Consider the following 24,438-nt stretch of genomic DNA (forward strand, 5'->3'; position numbering starts at 1 on the left):
CTGCAAAGATTTTGTGCATGTTTTATGAGCTTTTTCTTTGATGAGCATTAATAAAACAAAACTAAGACATAATACTGTTGATATAGCACTTACAGGCCCACGTTATATATTATTTATAAATTATCATGCAGTGGTTTTAATGGTTCGACCCACATGAGATCAAACTGGGCTGCGTGTGGCTCCTGCACTTAGAAGTTCACTCCAAAAAACCTTCATACAGTTACTTTTCCCTCGTAGGCTGTAAATATTTACTCATTTATTGGTGGAGTGATGTTTGTTTTGCAGAGTAGTGACGGCTGAAACGTGGATTACGATGCACGATCGCCATGGAAACGTTCCTCTGGATGTTTAGACACTGGGAATAAATTGTTTTTTGGGAAATCTGAGCTGACAATAAAAGCTCTCTTCATCATCATCATCATCAAAGAGCAGAATGAGCTGCACGGCTGTTATTTCTGCTCATTTGTCTGTTTTAAAGCATTTGTTTATTGAACTAGTGAAATAAGCCAGACTCTAGACGATGAAATGAAGAATGCATTCAGCTAAAAAAAAACTTGTCCCAATCGCTCGTTCTGATCTCCCTGCGCTGTTGTGAAACTGTAAAGCTGCACAGGAAGTGATAAGTTTAGCTATTTATAAAAACAGATATAATGTAAATAACAGGGCCGCCATTCCTCAGTCAAACATGAAAGCACTGTTAGTTAGTTAGTTAGTGTGTGAAGCCATGAGAAGTGTAACTAGCTGCAGCTGTGACTCCTGTGGCAAGCTTTAACCCTTTACTTACTAATGTTATTTTTACATTTAAGAGCTGTAAAAACATCCACTACTCATTTCCTCTAGGTGGATTTATCCTAACGTGACACTGAATATACATCAATGGAAATAAAATGCATCATTTCTTTACATTTTTGTGCAGCTGATACACATTTTGTGAATGAAAATGCCCAAATTTGACTTGTTTTTATTACAAAATGCTAAAAAAAAAAATCAGCATTCAAACATGTTGTTGCTTTCTTTATATTCCATTAAATGTTATCCTGGTGCATAAAATAGTGATTTTAAATGTCTTTTTTTCCCTCCATACATAGAATAATAACTGATGGGGGGAATTTATGAATGTGAATTGGAGTGGAGATGGATTATAAGTCAGAATATGAACAGTATGTAAAGGGTTAATAACCGCTACAGTTGTTATAATAATACATTAATGCAAAGTAAACACAATACCTTAAATATCCTGATTAAAACAGCTTTTCTGGAGTCTATTATTTTCTCTTTTATTTTGTAGCTCATCCCCTTTAAGGCGCGTATAAACTATAACATTATAGTACTCTGTGAAGTGGTGCATAGACACTGTGTTTGTGGTGGGACTCACAATCCCTCTCTGTATCCATCAATGAGGGCTTGGAAGAGCGGTTTGTTATGGGGGATGGTTTGCAGGATGTTCCCGTCAGCTGTCACGTAGCCGATGGCCCACTGGCCGAGCCGAGTGCAGCTCAGCCTGAAGATGTAGCTGCAAGAGAGACGATAGAGAGACAACTTTAATTCACTTATAAAAATAAACTATTTTCTTCTCTGATTTATTTTACTTGATTTAATTTTAGGTATTATTTTTATCTATTTATTTTGTTTTATTTTAACATTTTTTACACTTTAATTTTAGAAATTATTTTTATTTATTTGTTTATTTATTTAAACATTTTTAACACTTTAATTTAAAATATTATTTTTTTTTATTTAAACATTTTTAACACTTTCATTTTAGATATTATTTTTATTTATTTGTTTATTTATTTTAACATTTTTAACACTTTAATTTTAGAAATTATTTTTATGTATTTTAACATTTTTTTACACTTTAATTTTAGATATTATTTTTATTTATTTATTTATTTTAACATTTTTTACACTTTAATTTGAGATATTATTTTTATTTATTTATTTAAACATTTTTAACACTTTAACTTTAGATATTATTTTTATTTATTTATTTAAACATTTTTAACACTTTAATTTTAGATATTTTAATTTTTTAATTCTTACATTTTTAACACTTTAATTTTAGATATTTTTATTTATATATTCTTACATTTTTAACACTTATTTTCTGGTCTCAATTTATTTCTAAATTTATATTTTTCTTTGTAATTTGCTCTTTATTTTTTGTTCCTTCGTTATATTGTCTTTAGTCTACACTTATGTTATTTTATTATACTTTTTTTTTGTCTTTTTAATCTATTTTAACCTAGTTTTTTTACTCTCTTCCTTTTAATAAACCCACATTTATTATTATTTTTACTTTAATTTAAAAATAAATATATTTATCATTCTTATTTTTTCTTGCATGCATTGGTCTTTTTTTCTTAGTTCTTTGTTTTAGTTCCCTTTTTATGTTGTCAACATTTATTTTATCATCATTATTATTATTAAGTTATATATCTTTTTTTATATAGTTTTAGTCTACTCTAACTTTTAATAAACTTGTATCTTGTTCTCTCTCATTTTTAATTATTTATTCTTATTCTTATTTTCTCTTGCGTGCACTGGTTTCATTTTCTTCTGTTTTTCTTTGCCGTCTATTGTTTGTTTTTGTTCCTTCTTTTCTTTTCTTTATGTTATCTTTGGTCGACACTCTTTCTGTTTCATTATCAGCTTGTGAAGGACTTTGAACTACATTAACCTGAATGAAAAGTGCTTTAAAATATAAAATGGGATTGATTGAAATGCAGCAAAATGTTCCAATGACTCTGATTATCCCTTTAAAACCATTCTGATGACTGAATTATAGTTTTAAGTCATTTAAGTCATATTTTCCGGGTTTTTTTTAGTCTTCTGTGACAGTAAACTGAATATCTTAGAGTTGTGGACTGTTAGTCTGGACATAAAAACACATTTCTGGTTGCATCTTGGACTTTTAGGAAGCTGTCGTCGACATTTTAGACCAGGGGTGTCAAACTCATTTTCATTCAAGGGCCACATATAGACCAATTTGATCTCATGTGGGCCGGATCATTAAAAAGATGGAGGGAAGGAAGGAAGGAAATAAGAAGGGAAGGAAAGAAAGATGGACAAAAGGAAGGAGGGAAGAAAGGTAGGAAGGACATACAAAAGGAAGGACGGACAGACAGACGGAAGAAAGGAAGGAAGGACAGACGGAAGAAAGGGAGGAAGGACAGATAGAAAGAAAGGACAGAAGGAAGAAATGGAGGAAGGAAGGAAGGACAAAGGAAGGTAGGAAGGAAGGACAGATGGAAGGAAGGACAGATGGATAAAAAGGAGGAAGGAAGAAAGGAAAAAAGGAAAGTAGGAAGGAAGGAAGGGAGGAAGGAAGGAAGGGAAAAAGGAAAGTAGGAAGGAAGGAAGGAAGAAAGAAAGGAAAAAAGGAAAGTAGTGAGGAAGGAAAGGAAGAAAGGACAGAAGGAAGAAAGGGAGGAAGGAAGGAAGGACAAAGGAAGGTAGGAAGGAAGGACAGATGGATAAAAAGGAGGAAGGAAGAAAGGAAAAAAGGAAAGTAGGAAGGAAGGAAGGGAGGAAGGAAGGAAGGGAAAAAGGAAAGTAGGAAGGAAGGAAGGAAGAAAGAAAGGAAAAAAGGAAAGTAGTGAGGAAGGAAAGGAAGAAAGGACAGAAGGAAGAAAGGGAGGAAGGAAGGAAGGACAAAGGAAAGTAGGAAGGAAGGAAGGGAGGAAGGAAGGAAGGGAAAAAGGAAAGTAGGAAGGAAGGAAGGAGGAAAGAAAGGAAAAAAGGAAAGTAGCGAGGAAGGAAGGAAGAAAGGACAGAAGGAAGAAAGGGAAGAAGGAAGAAAGGAAAAAAGGAAGGTAGGAAGGAAGGACAGATGGAAGGAAGGAAAAGAACACAGGAAGGAAAATGGGCCGGATTGGACCCCTCGGTGGGCCGGTTCTGGCCCGCGGGCCGCATGTTTGACACCGCTGGTTTAGACTATAAAAAACTGTTTGAATCGATAATGAAAATAGTTGCAGCCTTACTTACTTTCACACACACACAAACTTAAAAAAAAAAAACTCCTGAGGAAGGGACTTTTCTATGCACTCTGGTTTCTATGGTTACGTGTATTTCTGGTCTTCACAGGATGCACAGGACGTTCAGATGTTTATTTATGAATATATTTGTCGTTGAGAGAAGCACGTCAGCGTCTCACCTGCCGGGTTTGTGGATGAACCTGTGCAGTCGGGCTTTGACTTCATCGTACGTTAGGAAGGCCATGTAACCGGGGTGTGTGACTGCCAGACTGTTCCAGTTCCTTAAAAGAGACGACCACGGCTACACACACACACACACACACACACACAGACACACACACACACACACACACACACACACACACACGGAGATCAGCTGTTTAAGGCCATGCTCGGCTTTTCTGTCAAACTTTCCACCACAGAAATGTAACTCGTGACTCGGGGTTTCCCATATAGTCCTAAACCTACTGGAGCCTAATTACACTTGACTGTATTGATTAAGACAAACTCCATTTAATCACAAATCCAAAAAGTTAAGAGTTAAAACAATGAATTGCCCAAATCACACTCTCACAGGACGCATCATTAGAGATCAGTCATATTTATGGGTCAGTGATAAATAAGGGTTGGCAAGATGAGCAAATCAAAAATATGTTAAAAATAGTTTAAAAGCAGCATCAGGTTTGTTAAAATGTACATTTAGTATTTTTGTTGGTTTTATGTCATTTGAAATGACATTTGCACCATTTTTTACCAAAAGTAAGACTGAATGCTCCTGAAAATGTCAAATGGTGTAACCACAAAAGAATGATAAATATTACATATTTTATCACCTACAGTGTATTTAACCCTCCTGTTGTCCTCGAGTCAAGGAAGGAAGGAAGGAAAGAAGGAAAGATGGAAGGAAGGAGGGAAGGTATGAAAGAAAGGAAGAAAAGGAGGGAGGAAGGAAGGAAGGGAGGAAAGGAACGAACGAAGGGAGGAAGGATGGAAGGATGGAAGTAAGGAAGGAAGGAAAGATGGAAGGAAGGAAGGAAGGAAGGAAGGAAGGAAGGAAGGAAGAAGGAAGGAAAGGAGGGAGGAAGGGAAGGAAGGAAGAAAAGGAGGGAGGGAGGAGGGAAGAAGGACAGATGGAAGGAAGGAAGGAGGGAAGAAGAACAGGAGGAAAGAAGGACGACACAAAGATTAAGTGGACTTATACTAATAATGACTTCATTTAAAACATGTAAATGTTTCCTGGTCTCCATGGTTACCAGAGTAAATGTAATATTTAGAACAATTGTATTCCATTACCTTTATTTAATATAAAGTTATAATGTAAGATCATGCCAAACTAGTTGATATGGTGTTTTATTGACAATTTACTGTTTTTAAGCAAGTTGAATTATTTGGTACAAAGTTTTTATGGTTACACCACTTAGACATTTTTGCCATAATCCTCTAATATATTCTCTCAAAATGGATTAAAAGCAGAAATTTTAAAAGTTTATTAAAAAGTTTCAGGTTTAAAAAGTTCATTCATGCATTTATTTTAACATTTGAACTCCTTGCTGGATCTGATATGCAACACAGCAGATTTAAAACTTGCTGAGTTAAGAATGAATCATAAGAAAGTTACGCCTGACTCACTAAAAAAGGAGAGATGAACCGAGCTGAAACACGCTAGCTTTGCACTCATCTCCCAAAAACAATGAATCTCTTTGACAACATTTTTTTTCCCACTTCACGCTGCATCAGCTTCGATTCTCTCAACTCATTAAATGACTGAAAGCTTCTATATTGATCTACTGAAGTAAACAGTGTTGTAAATAAATCGTTACCTGGAAGAGTCTGGTGAAGATGTCGAACTCAAACACAGAGATGTAGTCGTTGCAGGTGAGGTCGATGGTGGACTTGAGGGCCATCGCCTCCAGGCCTGAGCTGATGGGGTGAAACTCGTGGAGAGCCTGACGAAAGGTCCTCCATGGCACTATGGTCCTATAAAAAGGGAGGAAGGGGCACAAAGAGTAACAAGTTCAGCAGGAACCTAACCTGAAAAACCTTAAAGACGGAAGGAAGGAACAACAGGCAAATGGAAGGAAGGAAGAAAGGGAGGAAGGACAGATGGAAGCAAAGAGAAAAGTCGTAATATTGCGAGAATAAAGTCGTAATATTACGAGAATAAAGTCGTAATATTACGAGAAAAAGTCGTAATATTACGAGAATAAAGTCGTAACATTACGAGAATAAAGTCGTAATATAACGAGAATAAAGTCGTAATATTACAAGAATAAAGTCGTAATTTTACGAGAATAGTCGTAATATTACGAGAATAAAGTTGTAATATTCCGAGAATAAAGTCGTAACATTACGAGAATAAAGTCGTAATATTACAAGAAAAAGTCGTAATATTACGAGAATAAAGTCGTAACATTACGAGAATAAAGTCGTAATATAACGAGAATAAAGTTGTAATATTCCGAGAATAAAGTCATAATATTACGAGAATAAAGTCGTAATATTACAAGAAAAAGTCGTAATATTACGAGAATAAAGTCGTAACATTACGAGAATAAAGTCGTAATATAACGAGAATAAAGTCGTAATATTACGAGAATAAAGTCGTAATATTACAAGAATAAAGTCGTAACATTACGAGAATGAAGTCGTAATATTACAAGAAAAAGTCGTAACATTACGAGTATAAAGTCGTAATATTACGAGAATAAAGTCGTAACATTACGAGTATAAAGTCGTAACATTACGAGTATAAAGTCGTAATATTACAAGAATAAAGTCGTAACATTACGAGAATAAAGTCGTAACATTACGAGAATAAAGTAGTAATTTTATGAGAAGTCTTTCTCGTAATATTACGACTTTATTCTCATAATTTCCAAAATTGTATTTTTTTATTTTTCTTCCTCTTAGTATGGCCCTAATACTCTACGTAAACATTTAAGCCTAAATATACACCGTTTATTTAGTATTAAATATTTGATAAAAGTAGAAAAAACCCAACTCACTTGTCCCCAAATGACCTCCTCCAGAACTCCGCTGCGTCTGCTTTGGTGATCCTGAAGTTGTCGCCCTGAAAGAGTCCGTTGGGGAAGATGGCTTTAAGCTCGGCGAGCATGTGACTGAAGATCAGAGACAGCTTGGTGAGGTTTCGCCTGCGAGTGTGTAGAGAAAAAACAAAAGATCACAAAAAAAAAAAAAACTTAGTATAAAAGCTAAATTTACATCACCTGTCAAACAGATAATATAATATAACTTTATTAGTCACATGATCAGAGGGGAATTTACAATGTTACTGCAGCAAAAATAGAAAAAGCATCAATAAAATGAATAAAGAACAATAAATAATAAGTACACAGGCAATAAAAACAATTGTAAATAATATATAATATAACACATCTATATATTAATGCATCATTTACCAAAAAAAGGCAAATTATGCTCGTTTGTTTCTGTTGTTTTTTGTTTGATTTGTCATTTATTTATGCTTGACTATTGCTTTTTATTGTGTTTTTGTGTTAATTTTATTGTGTTTAAATTGTTTATATTGTATTATGTGAAGCATCTTGTAACTTTGCTTTGTAAGATTAGATAATATAACTTTATTAGTCACACGATCAGGGGGGAAATTTACAATGTTACAGCAGAAAAAATGGAAATACAATCAATAAAATGAATAAAGAACAATAAATAAATCGTACAAAAGCAATAAAAACAATTGGAAATTAAAAACATAGTAATATGCAAATTATGCTTGTATTTATACTGCATGTCTCCATTTTTTTATTATTTAATTTGTTGTTAATTTATGCTTGACTATTGTATTTTATTGTGTTTTTGAGTTATTTTTATTGTGTTTAAATGGTTTATATTGTATTATGTGAAGCATCTTGTAACTTTGGTTTGGAAGAGATAAGATAATATAACTTTATAATGTTACAGCAGCAACAATAGAGAGAGCATCAATAAATACAGCAATAAAAATTGGAAATAAAATTAAAAACACATTAAAAAAGGCATTAATAAAAATATCTATATATGAATTTATCATTTACCAAACAAGACAAATTAAGCTTGTTTGTCTATTTGTTTTAATGTCTCATTTACTTATGCTTGATTATTGTGTTTTTATGTTTGATATTCTGTTATTTTATTTTATTGTGCTTGACCATTAAAAACAGGCAAGAGTGGAAAATTAAATGTTAATTATTATTTTTATTTACTTTGATGTTACTAGTTATCTCATTTACACCTCAGTAAAACATTTCCACAAATAATTTTAAAAATATTTTGTATATTTTGGATTTTATTTGAGGATATATTGCCCCTATGAAGGTATAATAAATGTATATATGGGTCAATGACGTATAAGGATTTATTTAAAAATAATAAATATGGGAATATCTATTGCAGTAATTCAAACATTAAGAAAGGTTGAGTACACATAAATACATATTAAAATAGTAAATTAGGTGTTTTATGTGTTTTTCCATCTCGATGAATTAGAACTGAATAAAAAAGTCATGTGGTGCGACCATGATCTATCTTAAAATAAATTAATTTAAGTGTTTAGAAACAAATTATTTGCATGTCTTTTAAGTTTTTATAAATAATAATCTCATATTTATGTTTCTATAATGTCACAGTTGACTTCTTAAATGTATGTAAGACTTATTTTTCCTGTAAATTGCTTAAAAATGATTTAAAAAAATTAAAAATACAATTCAGTTAAGCATACTGTATCAGTGATTAATATTAAAAGTGATATTTTACTCTGAATTTAATACAGTTATTGGTATTATCGGTCGCACCACATGATATTTTGTCACTTTAAATAACAGAAAAATGACTAATAACTTGGGTTTTTGAAAAGTTAAAGTGTTTACATATAAAGGAAAGGTACTATACATATATATGGTATTTTTAAAATCAATTTAAACCTTTTTCTAACTGAAAAAAATGCAGTCAGACTGAAAATGTAGGCGTCACGTCATTGACCCATATGTGTCTCCTGGTGCATGTTGCCTGTTTAAGGGTTAAATGGTGTATATAGTTTTATGTGAAGTATCTTGTAACTTTAGTTTGGGAAGCTGCTATAAAAATAAAGTTTATTATCATTATTATTATTCATTCAAGTTCTTTTAGGAGCTTTTTTGAGCATCCAGAGCTTAAATATCCAGCATTATTACTGCATGTGTGTTTAAAATCTTTTAGGAAATTTATAACAGATTTAATACTAATCTCTGTCAACACGACTGTGCTTCGTGGTTTTAAAGACGTGGTGACATTTACAAAAACTGTCTCAACATTTTTCTTCTGAGGAAACGCTCGATTAAAACATCAGTGAGTCACAGGAAGGATGAACTTCTGCTTAGTAATGTCTTTCCGTGAAAGAGGAAGTCGATGTTGCGAAAGACAAATCACCGTCCTTTATTATACATTTTACTGATTTTACTTCAGGTCATACGTCTGGTTTACATTTCACTACTGTGACGGAAAAAAGAGTTAAAAATGGAGCCTGTGTGTGTGGAAATTAATGACCTTAGAAATAACAAAGCACATGATATCAGTGTCTTTTATTGGTTAATTAAAGCCTATAAATATATTATAATGATACCATGACCATATAGGATGATTTAAATAAACCCACTAATATGTAAATGAGTTAATTTGATTTTTGACACATTATTAATGGTTTTCTGTGACATTTAGTTCATTATATTTCATATCGGAAATATTTGGTAATTTTAAAGTTAAAAACATCATACAGTTTAAAAGTACATGGGTCAATGACGTGACTGTGACATTTTCAGTCTAACTGCATTTTTTTCAGTTAGAAAAAGGTTTAAATTGATTTAAAAAAATACCATATATGTGTATAGTACCTTTCCTTTATATGTAAACACTTTAACTTTTCAAAAACCACAAGTTATTAGTCATTTTTCTGTTATTTAAAGTGACAAAATATCATGTGGTGCGACCAATAAAACCAATAACTGTATTAAATTCAGAGTAAAATATCACTTTTAATATTAATCACTGATACAGTATGCTTAACTGAATTGTATTTTTACATTTTTTAAAATCATTTTTAAGCAATTTACAGGAAAAATAAGTCTTACATACATTTAAGAAGTCAACTGTGACATTATAGAAACATAAATATGAGATTATTATTTACAAAAACTTAAAAGACATGCAAATAATTTGTTTCGAAACACTTAAATTCATTTATTTTAAGATAGATCATGGTCGCACCACATGACTTTTTTAAGGTCAGTTCTAATTCATCTAGATGGGAAAACACATAAAACACCTAATTTACTATTTTCATATGTATTTATGTGTACTCAACCTTTCTTAATGTTTGAATTACTGCAATAGATATTCCCATATTTATTATTTTTAAATAAATCCTTATACGTCAGTTTAAAACATTTCATGATTTCATGTATCTCAAGTGATTTATGTTTTAAAAAAGTGTTAAATGTCAATATAAGAAATGGTGAAACAGTTTAAAATGTAGTTTTAGGGCGCACTCACACCAGGGCCAGTTGTTCCGTACCGTGCTGAAGCGGTGCACGGATGTCCCCCCTCCCCCGTTGGCCTGCGCTCACATTACTCAAACCCAACTGTACTCAAGCACGGTTACCTCCGACACGTTGCACAAAAACATATAGACAGTTTACTCTCATAAAACATGCACAGGTGTGTGTTTGCGTGCTGTGCAATGGTAAAACACAACACAGCCGATCTAGTAACACAATGATGATTAAAAAGTGCAAGCTTGTTCTTCTGAGTCATGCCTGTGTAGTATGCAGTACTATGGCGCTTTTCCACTACACAGTTTCAGCACGACTCGCCTCGCCTCGACACGGTTCCTTTTCCATTACAAAAAAGTACCTACTCAACTTGGGCGGGGTCGTCATAGCACGGCTCCGCGAAACTGCCGTGACTTCGTTTTATACGCGACACAAAACACATAAACAATGGAGGACATGGAGGCAGTGGTGTACTTGCTGCTGTATGAGGCTTTCTGACACACACAGCAAGAAAATTGAGCTGTATAGGTTGTAACTATGGTTGTAACGCTGTTGTTGGTATTTAAAAATGCCGGGTTTGATTCTTGTGTGGGACGGCTCATGACTCTTCCAGCGACAACTCTTCTGACCAATCAGCGGCCAGCAGTGTGTCGACGTCACATTTTAGTATCGGCTTGGCTCGCTTGGAACCTCACCAGAGCAGGTACTGAAAAAGGACCAGGTACCAGGTACTTTCCCTAGTGGAAACGCAAAAAGAACCGAGGGGAGTCGAGGCGAGTCGTGCTGGAACGGTGTAGTGGAAAAGCGCCACTAGATACTAGTGTAAAAAAGACTAGTAAAAGCAGACGTCCTGATTCAACTCTTTACTCCAGTAAAAGTAAGACTTAGTTTAATGACTTAGAAGTCGCCAAATGACTTACTTTAACGAATTTCGTTAGTTTATAAAATGCAGATTTGTAAAATATTACTTTTATGGGGGTCACAGTTACAGACAATAAACTAAGCATGTCATAATTGTGGTAGCAACGGTGCAGCAGATGTAATGAAGTCCACGCAGCACTCTGGATGCAAACTAATATTAAGACTATTCATTATAACGTCGATGGACATAAATTGAGTTCTTTTGCCTTAATAATGATCCAATAATACACAAAAAATGGTTGGATTGGGAACCCATACATACATAATGTATCCGCGTTGCATTGAGTGTTGCTTGAAATGACCAGGGCTCAGCTAGTGTTGCTTTTTAAAAATCGTAGATTTCCCGGGATTCCCTGGAAAACTGGCTTCTTTTCCCGGGATTTAAAATCTCTTATTTTCGGGAAAATATTAATCCCTAGTGCGCATGCGTGACCAAGTGTACCGTGCTCAAGCACACCTCTTCCAACCGTACCGTACCAGGGAAGTGTACCGTACTCAAGCACGGTACACTTGCAAACATGCTTGGGCACGGTACGATTGCCTAGTGTGATTACGCCCTAAAAGCTGTAAACTGTAAGTTTAAACCAGTTTATGGTTAACGCAAACAGTTACTGGTTACATTGTAGCGATACAGGATCATAGACGGGTCACTTTATTTGCATTTAAATGTTTATTCAGCACCCTTAGGGGAAGGGATGCACAGTGGGTTCGTAAGTGTTTATGTTTGCTCTTTTTCTGCTGTTGGGAGTAAAAAATAATACACGAAATTTGCATTTACAATACATGTACACTGTTTATAATATTGTCTTTTCTTTTGTGGGTTTGTTGTTAAAAGGTTTTCACCTGCTTCATGGCTCCAAGTCTGTCAAACCATTACAACCGAAAATAAATGGAAGATAGAAAGAAGAGCTGTTTGGTCTAATCTGCATAGACACTTATCCATCCCTTTCAAGTGGGGAAACTGCTTAAATTAAGGCAGAACTTGACAATTACAATGTGCTTTAAGACATTTTTCAGTGTTTTTTCTAATACTTTGCAGACCAAACTATTTATTTATTAAATCGATAATGAAAGTAATGGTTAGTTTTGGCCCCTAAGATGAAATCATCTACTATAAATCAACAGTGATCAGCCTCTTTATTACGCTTTCCTTTCACATCATGATGTTATTGTGATGATGGAAAGTTTTTAGGAGAATATTTAGGAAGCTATACAACACATTTCAGGACTATAAATGTCTATCACTTTAATTAGATGATCTGCCAGAAGAATTAACAAGAAACGACAGATAGAAATCTTTTTTTAAAGTACTCACAGCAGCAGGAAAAGAAAGTGATTACACGTAAAATAGTTACAGGCTGATTTGCATACAGTAGATAACTAGTTAGATGTTATTAAGGAAATCCGTGAGATGCAAAGGCTAAATAGCTAATTAGTGGTGTGATTGACGGCTGCAACTATGGATACCAGCACCAATCCAAATACCATTAAAGTGATACTGATACCAACTGAGTACTTCATTAGATTCCCATTAACACATGTAGGTCTCTGTCTTTTATCCGGTGTAACAGGCGTGTAGTGTAGACACACTTTAGAGCGTTTAGGTGTCACATCTTGGCTGCTGAACTGCTAAGCACGCTAACTCTAATTCACCACGACTTCACCACCACAGACGGGTCGTAGCTGCTGTGGCAGTGGGCCAATCACATGTTGCATTAAATCGAAGAACGCTTGCTGTTGGCTGGCTGTGAGTAAGTCCGTACAAATAATCATATTTATCTAGTTCTGGGTGCAAAAAGAATCGACTGCAGGTATCGTTTGACGGGAGACGTTTCAATACTACTTGATATTATTTTGGTCGATCCCTTAAAAGATATCAAGCACCGATACCCAGCCCTAGTAGACACTGCTATCATCATATCTTATAATCTTAGTTACCTCTCTACTCCTATATATATATATATTGTATAATGTCATGTGCAAAAATGTATCTATGATTGCTGTAATCCTTATCACATTAATCCAGTGTAGGTCACACCAAGAAAGTGCTATTTTAAAATATCATTTATTTGCTTTTCCTTCCTCTTTGATGCCATGACAACATGGAAAACATGGATATTTTTGTCCCTCATTGACCCTAAACTTTATGTTTTACAGACCTCTACAGTCCTCATTTGTTCAAAACTGTTAAAAACATGTTAGAGACTCATTCTGTTCATGTACAAGATGAAAAAATGAAACTCAACTTCAAAAATGTCTCCAGCAGGATCTCTGATGTCAACAGTGATTTGTGTTATTCTTCGTTCATACACTAAAGAACAACCTGTATCTATAGCAACAATAGAACAACCTGTATCTATAGCAACCATAGAACAACCTGTATCTATAGCAACCATAGAACAACCTGTATCTAAAGCAACCATAGACCAACCTGTATCTATAGCAACCATAGAACAACCTGTATCTATAGCAACCATAGACCAACCTGTATCTATAGCAACCATAGAACAACCTGTATCTATAGCAACCATAACACAATCTGATGGTGTGTCTGTGCATTACATACCTCATACAAGTGGTAAAGATTGCCCCAAAAAGTTAAATGGGTTCAATAGATTTTAGTTTTTGACGAGATATGACACAAACGGTTGAGCAGACCTACAAAGGGTTAATATTATGGTAGAAATGGAAGTTGTTGCACTGAAGACTGATAATAAAATACTTATTAAACGTTAAGTATAAAAAAAAAAGAAACTTCATCATGTCATAAGTCTACCTGGGCTGGGAGTTCTCCTCATACATCCTCTCCTTCGCCTCCTTAAAAAGGCTCATGGTCTGCTTCGTCTTGTTGGTCAGGTTCTCCATGACGACGCGAAAGTACTCGTTCTCCCCGAGGATCTCCATCCTGCCCTCGTACCTGGACAGGACGGTGCGTAGGTGCTGGTAGGTGTCTGGTAGCAGGTCCAGGATGTAAGGCGGACTGTTCTTCAACGCCACCTTGGGGTTCTGGCACAAACGCACCACCTGAACGAGGAAACACACGACGACCCAAAGATGGTGTTTAACGAAATAAGACAACGTAACAGGCACACAAATAACGCCTTCTATTATTGTCTGTAATATTGTGCAATTTTGGCATTATTTAGGTGGACTCCAGTTCAATTAATGGTGGTGTTCACTGTTGCCATGACAACAAAGGTTGCATATCTTTTAAGGAATTTGAAAACTTGTCTCCAGTGATCATTTTAACCCAAACCATGATCTTTACATATTTCTAATCAAGTTAACTAGACATTAACTACAGCGTCACACCTTAAAACATCATTATTTTCACTCCCTAAAGATACTCATGTGTGAGGGCAGCAGTGTAAAATACAAAAGAAAAAGAAACTGTGAAAATACATAATTGTTCATCAAGGTTGGAGATAATCGTTCATTAATCGTAATCGAGGTTAAAAGTTCAATTAACCGTGATTTAAATTTTTGCCATAATCGCACAGCCCTAACTCTAGTGTATATTATCTGTCATTATCATAGACTGTATATAAGAAATGGACGTAACATCCGTGACGTCACCCATTGGTTTGTGGACTGCTGCTCGGAGGCCAATAGTATCGGATCTGAGCAGCGCCATCTTGAAAATTTCCGGTGCATGCCGGGAAAAATAAAAACACGGATTCTACTTATATGGGCATCAGGAGGAGCATGAGGCGCCCTCCTGAACCTGTGAACCAATCAACCTGTCAATCACGACGTAGCCACGCCCTAATGCATACCCTGCTTTATCGTCAAATATAAAATCAGGGAGGCCAAAATGTCCCAAATGAACATCATACTGCATTGAAGAAGGCTTTAAACTAGCGATTGAGACCATAAACACATTTTGAAAACGTTTACTGAGGTTAGAAATCAAGTGAGAAGTTGGTGAATTCTCCATTGACTTGTATAGAGACGGAAGTCCTTTTGACACCAAAACGGTCGCCCCCTGGTGGCCTTTTGATAGAATGCAGTTTTAAGTTACTTCCGCATTGGCCTCATTTCAGAGGACCGAAACTCCCCACCTGGTCATTATCTGTCATTTTTTGTGTAAATTTTAACTTAAATGAAATAAACTACACTAACTAAACTAGCCAGAGTTCATCACTGATAGTGAGGCTAAAAAATGTAAAGTTTGTCTTCAGGGTCATTACAATAAATCTTGTTTCTGTCCCAGTAGAGGTACTACAGAAAAGGTCAGGAAGTCACCAAAAATGTTAGGCATATTCCAAAAGGAGGAAAAGCTACTGATAACCTGGCCTGTAGTTATAGAGAACTACTTCTATCATTACTTCTACTAGTTACGATATGATACTCAGCTCAGTACGTCAAAGCTGAACCAGTAACAGAGTCTGTAAACCATTTATAAAAGACAGTTAGCAAATACATGTAATGTTCCTCATTGTGTGTTTTTTCTCTTCAAAATAAGTTTAGGTAAGCTGAAGATTTATTTATAACTCATCCGTTGCTGTTGGCCTTTGCATTCCCAGAACTCAGCTGTAATAAACCAGAATTACCCTTTAAAACCCGACACAATAGGGAACAAAAACAACACTGTATTATAATAAATTAAGGAACTGTAGTGTTGTGTCAATCCAGTAACAAATACAGTCTGAAATATACTGGATTTTTGGGGTTGATGCCAATACTGATATATATGTATATTGGTTGATAATCTATATATATATACATAAAAACGCCTTCTTTGTTTGTTTCTTTTATTTATAAATGTGGTTATCAAAGATATGTGATATTTTACAGTTTAAGAATACACTTAATTTTTTATAAAATGTCTGAAACAGTAAACTTACACTTTAATTAGATTTTAAAAAAGGGTTAAATATACATAAAATGCGGCTTATTATATCTTTAAAACAGATATTTCGACACATATCGGACAGCGTAAATGGTCAGTCTCTTGTGAAATATTCAGTGTATTTGTATCTAGAAGTCTGGTTTATTTTGGGGGGTTTTCCCCAGGAAGAATTGTGCATTTTATACTTTAGCTTAAACAATAAAAACAGGAAGGATAAGTGTGTTTATCACATCAGTGCACGCACACACACTGCAGACTGTTTACTTCAGTGTTTGCTTTAATCATGTAATAAATCAGGGGCAATAGGGAAAAAGAAGTCCGAGATAAGTGCTGTATCATCATTCATCGTGCTGATACCGGCATAAGATCACATCAACGCAATAAATTCCCCCCCTTCGAAGTCAATGACACCATAAAACTCAACTATGGGACTATTTAAAACCCTCGACGAGCCACATCTTTGCACAGTAAACTGCTTAGTGTGTGCAATGTGTGTGGTGGTATTTTGTCTTATCTGATTGCTTCCTCGCTTCTTTTCTACTTTTCTGACCCCCTTTTTTTTTTTGTGTGTGTGTGTGTGTGTGTGTGTGTTTCCTTCTGTTGCTGCTACTGCTCGTCTCTCACTTTCATCTCTTCTTCCTCTATCGGTTGAGATTGAGCAAGAGATAAAACTACAACGACAGTCCTGAAATGAGGGCATGGAACTTAAAGCCTTTTTTTCCCCCCCATTGGACATGAAAACACGCACACATGCACACACATTTCTTTTAAGATCTGACGCCAAACACAAGGTGGCAAAGTGACAGATGACAGATTTACCTCCACTGTGACCTAATTCACTACAAATGATCCCAATTAGAGAAATGCATTGGGGACACAACCGCTAACACAGCTAATCTCATTTTCAGGAGGTTAAAATGTTCAATATGAATGTCAAAAAATACCTTTGGCATATGACTCTAACTAAATCCAATACTGCAGGATTTACTGAGACTGAGGTTAATCCCATTTCATAACGGATTATAAAATAGTATTGCTTATAAAACTTCAATGGTAAAAACAAAAAAAAGGGTGATGAAGACGAAGGATATGAGTGTGAATATGTGTGTTAAGTGGGACTCAACATACCTTACCCATGAGTTATATATACTGGTTACATGTTTAAAGACCATAAATGTAACTATTATAATGATGCTGATAGGTCACTTTCAATTTAACTTGACCATATAGGATTATAAGAATAAGGCCGTTGCAACTTTCAATGTAAATGAGTTATTTTGATATGTTTGAGGTGAAGTGTTGAGGCAGTAACTCATCATAATGGTAATGAAAGAGAAGGATGTGAGGGACAAAACTCAACATTTTCCACATTTTGTTACCCTTATAGACACTGTCACTACCTTATCCATGAGTTAGCTATCATGTTTATTTGTTTAAACCCCATAAATATATTATAATAATGTCTATAAGTCACTGTCAACTTATCTTAACCACATACAGACACTGTCACTACCTTATCCATGAGTTAGCTATCATGTTTACCTGTTTAAACCCCATTAATATATTATAATAATGTCTATAAGTCACTGCCAACCACATACAGACAGTAGCACTACCTTATTCATGAGTTGTTACATGTTTAAAGCCCATAGTTGTACTATAATGATGTCTATAGGTCACTGTAACTACCTTACCCATGAGTTAGCTATACTAGTTACCTGTTTAAAGACCATTTCTCTATTATAATAATGTCTATAAGTCAATGCCAACTACATGCAGACACTGTCACTACCTTATTCATGAGTTAAACACAATGTTTACCTCTTTAAACCCCATAAATATATTATAATAATATCTATAGGTCACTGTCAACTTATCCTGACCATATATAGACACTGTCACTACCTTATCCACGAGTTAACTATACTAGTTACCTGTTTAAAGACCATTAATATATTATAATAATGTCTATAGGTCACTGTCAACTACCTTATCCATTAGTTGTTACATGTTTAAAGCCCATAGTTGTACTATAATGATGTCTATAGGTCACTGTAACTACCTTACCCATGGGTTAGCTATACTAGTTACCTGTTTAAAGACCATTAATGTAATATACTAATGTCTATAAGTCACTGTCAACTACATGCAGACAGTAGCACTACCTTACCCATGAGTTAGCTATACTAGTTACCTATTTAAACCCCATTAATATATTATAATAATGTCCATAAGTCACTGTCAACCACATGCAGACACTGTCACTACCTTATTCATGAGTTAAACACAATGTTTACCTATTTAAACCCCATTAATATATTATAATAATGTCTATAAGTCAATGCCAACCACATACAGACACTGTCACTACCTTATCCATGAGTTAAACACAATGTTTACCTATTTAAACCCCATTAATATATTATAATAATGTCCATAAGTCAATGCCAACCACATACAGACACTGTCACTACCTTATCCATGAGTTAAACTCAATGTTTACCTCTTTAAACCCCATTAATATATTATAAAAATGTCTATAAGTAAATGTCAACCACATACAGACACTGTCACTACCTTATCCATGAGTTAAACACAATGTTTACCTATTTAAACCCCATTAATATATTATAATAATGTCCATAAGTCAATGCCAACCACATACAGACAGTAGCACTACCTTATCCATGAGTTTCCAGCATTTCTCCACCATCTTTTTGTCCACTACAGCAGGTTGATGAGGCTGCAGAGGCTGCTGGTGAGGCTGAAAGGCGTCCTTCATCAAGCCGATGAGCCCGGCGCCCCTCCTTGGGTTTCCGGCCATTAATTCGGTCAGCGAACCAGGGGTTTAGCCCCGGGGCTACGGTTCACAACTAAAGGGGGGATTATCCTTTGAGATCCAGCAAAAAAACCCAACAAATATATGTTGTTTTTGCACAGTTAACACTGCTAATAAAAAGGTGTCAAGATGAAATGTGTCCAAAGAGCAGAACAGCTAGCTCACAAGCTACATCTGGGAGAAAAAAAAAAAATTAAAAACCCTTTAAAAAAATAATACAATCCTCAGGAGATAGTAGTCATGTTGTCGTGCTTGCTGTCTCTCCTCTCTTCCTCCTGTGCGATGGCAGCCTTGAGGAAATCAAACCCGGCTTCTTGTTTTAATAGAGTCTGGTGTTAATGAGACAAACAAACAGGTTGAGCAGCAGCAGCAGCAGCAGCAAGACAAGTCAGCAGAGTAAACACGGATATCCGGCTCAGACCTTCACAGTAAAAGGTCGGTTAACGGCTGTATGTAAATAAGGTTTAATAAAAGACATGTGATGATATACTCCATTACACAAGTTAAAAGTCCTGCATGAGAAATACTACTGAAGTAAAAAGTATATAAGTATTATGAGTGATGTAGTTAAAGTATTGCAGTAAAAGTACTGCAGTATTATGAGTGATGTAGTTAAAGTATTGCAGTAAAAGTACTGCAGTATTATGGGTGATGTAGTTAAAGTATTGCAGTAAAAGTACTGCAGTATTATGAGTGATGTAGTTAAAGTATTGCAGTAAAAGTACTGCAGTATTATGGGTGATGTAGTTAAAGTATTGCAGTAAAAGTACTGCAGTATTATGAGTGATGTAGTTAAAGTATTGCAGTAAAAGTACTGCAGTATTATGGGTGATGTAGTTAAAGTATTGCAGTAAAAGTACTGCAGTATTATGAGTGATGTAGTTAAAGTATTGCAGTAAAAGTACTGCAGTATTATGAGTGATGTAGTTAAAGTATTGCAGTAAAAGTACTGCAGTATTATGGGTGATGTAGTTAAAGTATTGCAGTAAAAGTACTGCAGTATTATGAGTGATGTAGTTAAAGTATTGCAGTAAAAGTACTGCAGTATTATGAGTGATGTAGTTAAAGTATTGCAGTAAAAGTACTGCAGTATTATGAGTGATGTAGTATACAGTATTACAGTAAAAGTACTGCAGTATTATGAGCGATGTAGTATGCAGTATTACAGTAAAAGTACTGCAGTATTATGAGTGATGTAGTATGCAGTATTACAGTAAAAGTACTGCAGTATTATGAGCGATGTAGTATGCAGTATTACAGTTAAAGTACTGCAGTATTATGAGTGATGTAGTTAAAGTACTGCAGTAAAAGTACTGCAGTATTATGGGTGATGTAGTATGCAGTATTACAGTAAAAGTACTGAAGTATTATGAGTGATGTAGTATGCAGTATTACAGTAAAAGTACTGCAGTATTATGAGTGATGTAGTATGCAGTATTACAGTAAAAGTACTGCAGTATTATGAGCGATGTAGTATGCAGTATTACGGTAAAAGTACTGCAGTATTATGAGTGATGTAGTATGCAGTATTACGGTAAAAGTACTGCAGTATTATGAGTGATGTAGTATGCAGTATTACGGTAAAAGTACTGCAGTATTATGAGTGATGTAGTATGCAGTATTACGGTAAAAGTACTGCAGTATTATGAGTGATGTAGTATGCAGTATTACGGTAAAAGTACTGCAGTATTATGAGTGATGCAGTATGCAGTATTACAGTAAAGTACTGCAGTATTATGAGCGATGTAGTATGCAGTATTACGGTAAAAGTACTGCAGTATTATGAGCGATGTAGTATGCAGTATTACAGTAAAAGTACTGCAGTATTATGAGTGATGTAGTATGCAGTATTACAGTAAAAGTACTGCAGTATTATGAGCGATGTAGTATGCAGTATTACAGTAAAAGTACTGCAGTATTATGAGCGATGTAGTATGCAGTATTACAGTAAAAGTACTGCAGTATAATGAGCGATGTAGTATGCAGTATTACAGTAAAAGTACTGCAGTATTATGAGCGATGTAGTATGCAGTATTACAGTAAAAGTACTGCAGTATTATGAGCGATGTAGTATGCAGTATTACAGTAGAAGTACTGCAGTATTATGAGCGATGTAGTATGCAGTATTACAGTAAAAGTACTGCAGTATTATGAGCGATGTAGTATGCAGTATTACAGTAAAAGTACTGCAGTATTATGAGCGATGTAGTATGCAGTATTACAGTAAAAGTACTGCAGTATTATGAGCGATGTAATTAAAGTATTACAGTAAAAGTACTGCAGTATTATGGGTGATGTCGTTAAAGTATTACAGTAAAAGTACTGCAGTATTATGAGTGATGTAGTATGCAGTATTACAGTAAAAGTACTGCAATATTATGAGCGATATGAATGTGCAGTATTACAGTAAAAGTACTGCAATATTATGAGTGATGTAGTATGCAGTATTACAATAAAAGTACTGCAGTATTATGAGTGATGTAGTTAAAGTATTGCAGTAAAAGTACTGCAGTATTATGAGTGATGTAGTAAGCAGTATTACAGTAAAAGTACTGCAGTATTATGAGTGATGTAGTATGCAGTATTACAGTAAAAGTACATAAAGATGCAATAAAAATACTGCAGTATTATGAGTGATGTAGTATGCAGTATTACAGTAAAAGTACTGCAGTATTATGAGCGATGTAGTATGCAGTATTATGAGTGATGTAGTTAAAGTACTGCAGTATTATGAGTGATGTAGTATGCAGTATTACAGTAAAAGTACTGCAGTATAATGAGTGATGTAGTATGCAGTATTACAGTAAAAGTACTGCAGTATAATGAGTGATGTAGTATGCAGTATTACAGTAAAAGTACTGCAGTATAATGAGTGATGTAGTATGCAGTATTACAGTAAAGTACTGCAGTATTATGAGTGATGTAGTATGCAGTATTACAGTAAAAGTACTGCAGTATTATGAGTGTTGTAGTATGCAGTATTACAGTAAAAGTACTGCAGTATTATGAGTGTTGTAGTATGCAGTATTACAGTAAAAGTACTGCAGTATTATGAGTGTTGTAGTATGTAGTATTACAGTAAAAGTACTGCAGTATTATGAGTGTTGTAGTATGCAGTATTACAGTAAAAGTACTGCAGTATTATGAGTGATGTAGTATGCAGTATTACAGTAAAAGTACTGCAGTATTATGAGTGATGTAGTATGTAGTATTACAGTAAAAGTACTGCAGTATTATGAGTGATGTAGTATGCAGTATTACAGTAAAAGTACTGCAGTATTATGTGTGTTGTAGTATGCAGTATTACAGTAAAAGTACTGCAGTATTATGAGTGTTGTAGTATGCAGTATTACAGTAAAAGTACTGCAGTATTATGAGTGATGTAGTATGCAGTATTACAGTAAAAGTACTGCAGTATTATGAGTGATGTATTATGCAGTATTACAGTAAAAGTACTGCAGTATTATGAGTGTTGTAGTATGCAGTATTACAGTAAAAGTACTGCAGTATTATGAGTGATGTAGTATGCAGTATTACAGTAAAAGTACTGCAGTATTATGAGTGATGTAGTATGCAGTATTACAGTAAAAGTACTGCAGTATTATGAGTGTTGTAGTATGCAGTATTACAGTAAAAGTACTGCAGTATTATGAGCGATGTAGTATGCAGTATTACAGTAAAAGTACTGCAGTATTATGAGTGATGTAGTATGCAGTATTACAGTAAAAGTACTGCAGTATTATGAGCGATGTAGTATGCAGTATTACAGTAAAAGTACTGCAGTATTATGAGCGATGTAGTATGTAGTATTACAGTAAAAGTACTGCAGTATTATGAGCGATGTAGTATGCAGTATTACAGTAAAAGTACTGCAGTATTATGAGTGTTGTAGTATGCAGTATTACAGTAAAAGTACTGCAGTATTATGAGCGATGTAGTATGCAGTATTACAGTAAAAGTACTGCAGTATTATGAGTGATGTAGTATGCAGTATTACAGTAAAAGTACTGCAGTATTATGAGTGATGTAGTATGCAGTATTACAGTAAAAGTACTGCAGTATTATGAGTGATGTAGTATGCAGTATTACAGTAAAAGTACTGCAGTATTATAGTGATGTAGTATGCAGTATTACAGTAAAAGTACTGCAGTATTATGAGTGATGTAGTATGCAGTATTACAGTAAAAGTAGTGGTTTGGTCCTCTGACTGATATATTATTATTATGACATCATTAGATTATTAATAGTGAAGCATCAGTGTTAGAGCAGCATGTTACTGTTGTAGCTGCTGGAGGTGGAGCTAGTTTACACTACTTTATATACAGTTAGCTAGTTTAGTCCAGTGGTTCCCAACCTAGGGGTGGGGCCCCTCCAAAGGGTCAGCAGATCAATGTGAAGGGTGGTGAGATGACTAATGGGAGAGGAAAGAAGAAAAAACTAAGTTCTGATTCACAAATGTGTTTTCATTTTTTTTGGACTTTTTCTCTAATCTTTGATTTTTGCTGAAATATTGGATCATTTGAACATTTATTGATATGAAACCATGTGAGAAGTTCAGAGGGAAAAATCACTATTTGGTGGAGCTGTTAGCAACTCATAGACATCTGAAATGTGACTCTGACTACACACTGCTTTTTGTAACACTACTGTATAAACTAAGGGGGGATAAAGCCCCCCCCCCCCCCCCCAATTGAGTCTCTCACCACTTGAAGAATTTTGGCCAAATACCAAAAACAGGCTTTTTCCATTTACTATTCATTAAGTTAAAGATCCCCTCCGGTCATGTTATAAGATGCACATTCATCTTTCTGTCAAACGTCCAACCGAAGGAACAATAAGAGCCTCGATGATGTTTTAAACTCTTCTCCACCCTGGAAGGAATAAAAATCTGCAGGAAAAAATGCAGAGTTATCTTTAATTGCACCTTTTATTTCACAGGTTATGTTAATTTGTAGGTGTGAACATGCTGTAAAGTGAAATGAATGGAAAGCAGTGGCAGCCTGAGAGGTGGAGAAACACATTTAAATTCCCCAAAACTCTGCAACTTGTATAGAAAAGCTGCCAGTTTTAAAGCATATTAACATGATTAACCCTTTCATACTGTTCATATTCTGGCATTTCAACCACAAATCATTCATGAATAACTTCATCAGTCATTTATAAATCAGTGATTAATCCTTCATGAAGCTTTCAGAGAGTTTATTCTTCAGTTTTTACACTTTTTGTTTGATGCAGAAAAAGCATTTACAGTCACACTATAAAATGTCCAATGTTATATAACACTGGAGAACATAAAGATTTCAACTAATG

The 24,438-nt window shown here is 34.7% G+C and overlaps 1 protein-coding gene across 1 annotated transcript in view; it reads right to left on the reverse strand.

Moving 5' to 3' along the window:
- LOC133993568 (E3 ubiquitin-protein ligase CBL-like) overlaps positions 1–19,240 on the reverse strand; it is a 29,512-nt gene extending 10,272 nt beyond the window's left edge. The window contains exons 1-6 of the mRNA XM_062432558.1: positions 18,970–19,240; positions 14,214–14,461; positions 6,983–7,129; positions 5,798–5,954; positions 4,157–4,278; positions 1,376–1,513 (exon numbers count right to left, since the gene is read on the reverse strand). Of these exons, the coding sequence (XP_062288542.1) occupies positions 1,376–1,513; positions 4,157–4,278; positions 5,798–5,954; positions 6,983–7,129; positions 14,214–14,461; positions 18,970–19,113 (956 nt within the window). The 5' untranslated portion in view covers positions 19,114–19,240. The remainder of the gene's footprint in view (positions 1–1,375; positions 1,514–4,156; positions 4,279–5,797; positions 5,955–6,982; positions 7,130–14,213; positions 14,462–18,969) is intronic.
- Positions 19,241–24,438: the final 5,198 nt, after the last annotated feature.

The sequence above is a fragment of the Scomber scombrus genome, chromosome 14 (genome assembly GCF_963691925.1).
Source record: "Scomber scombrus chromosome 14, fScoSco1.1, whole genome shotgun sequence".
Classification (NCBI taxonomy): domain Eukaryota; kingdom Metazoa; phylum Chordata; class Actinopteri; order Scombriformes; family Scombridae; genus Scomber; species Scomber scombrus.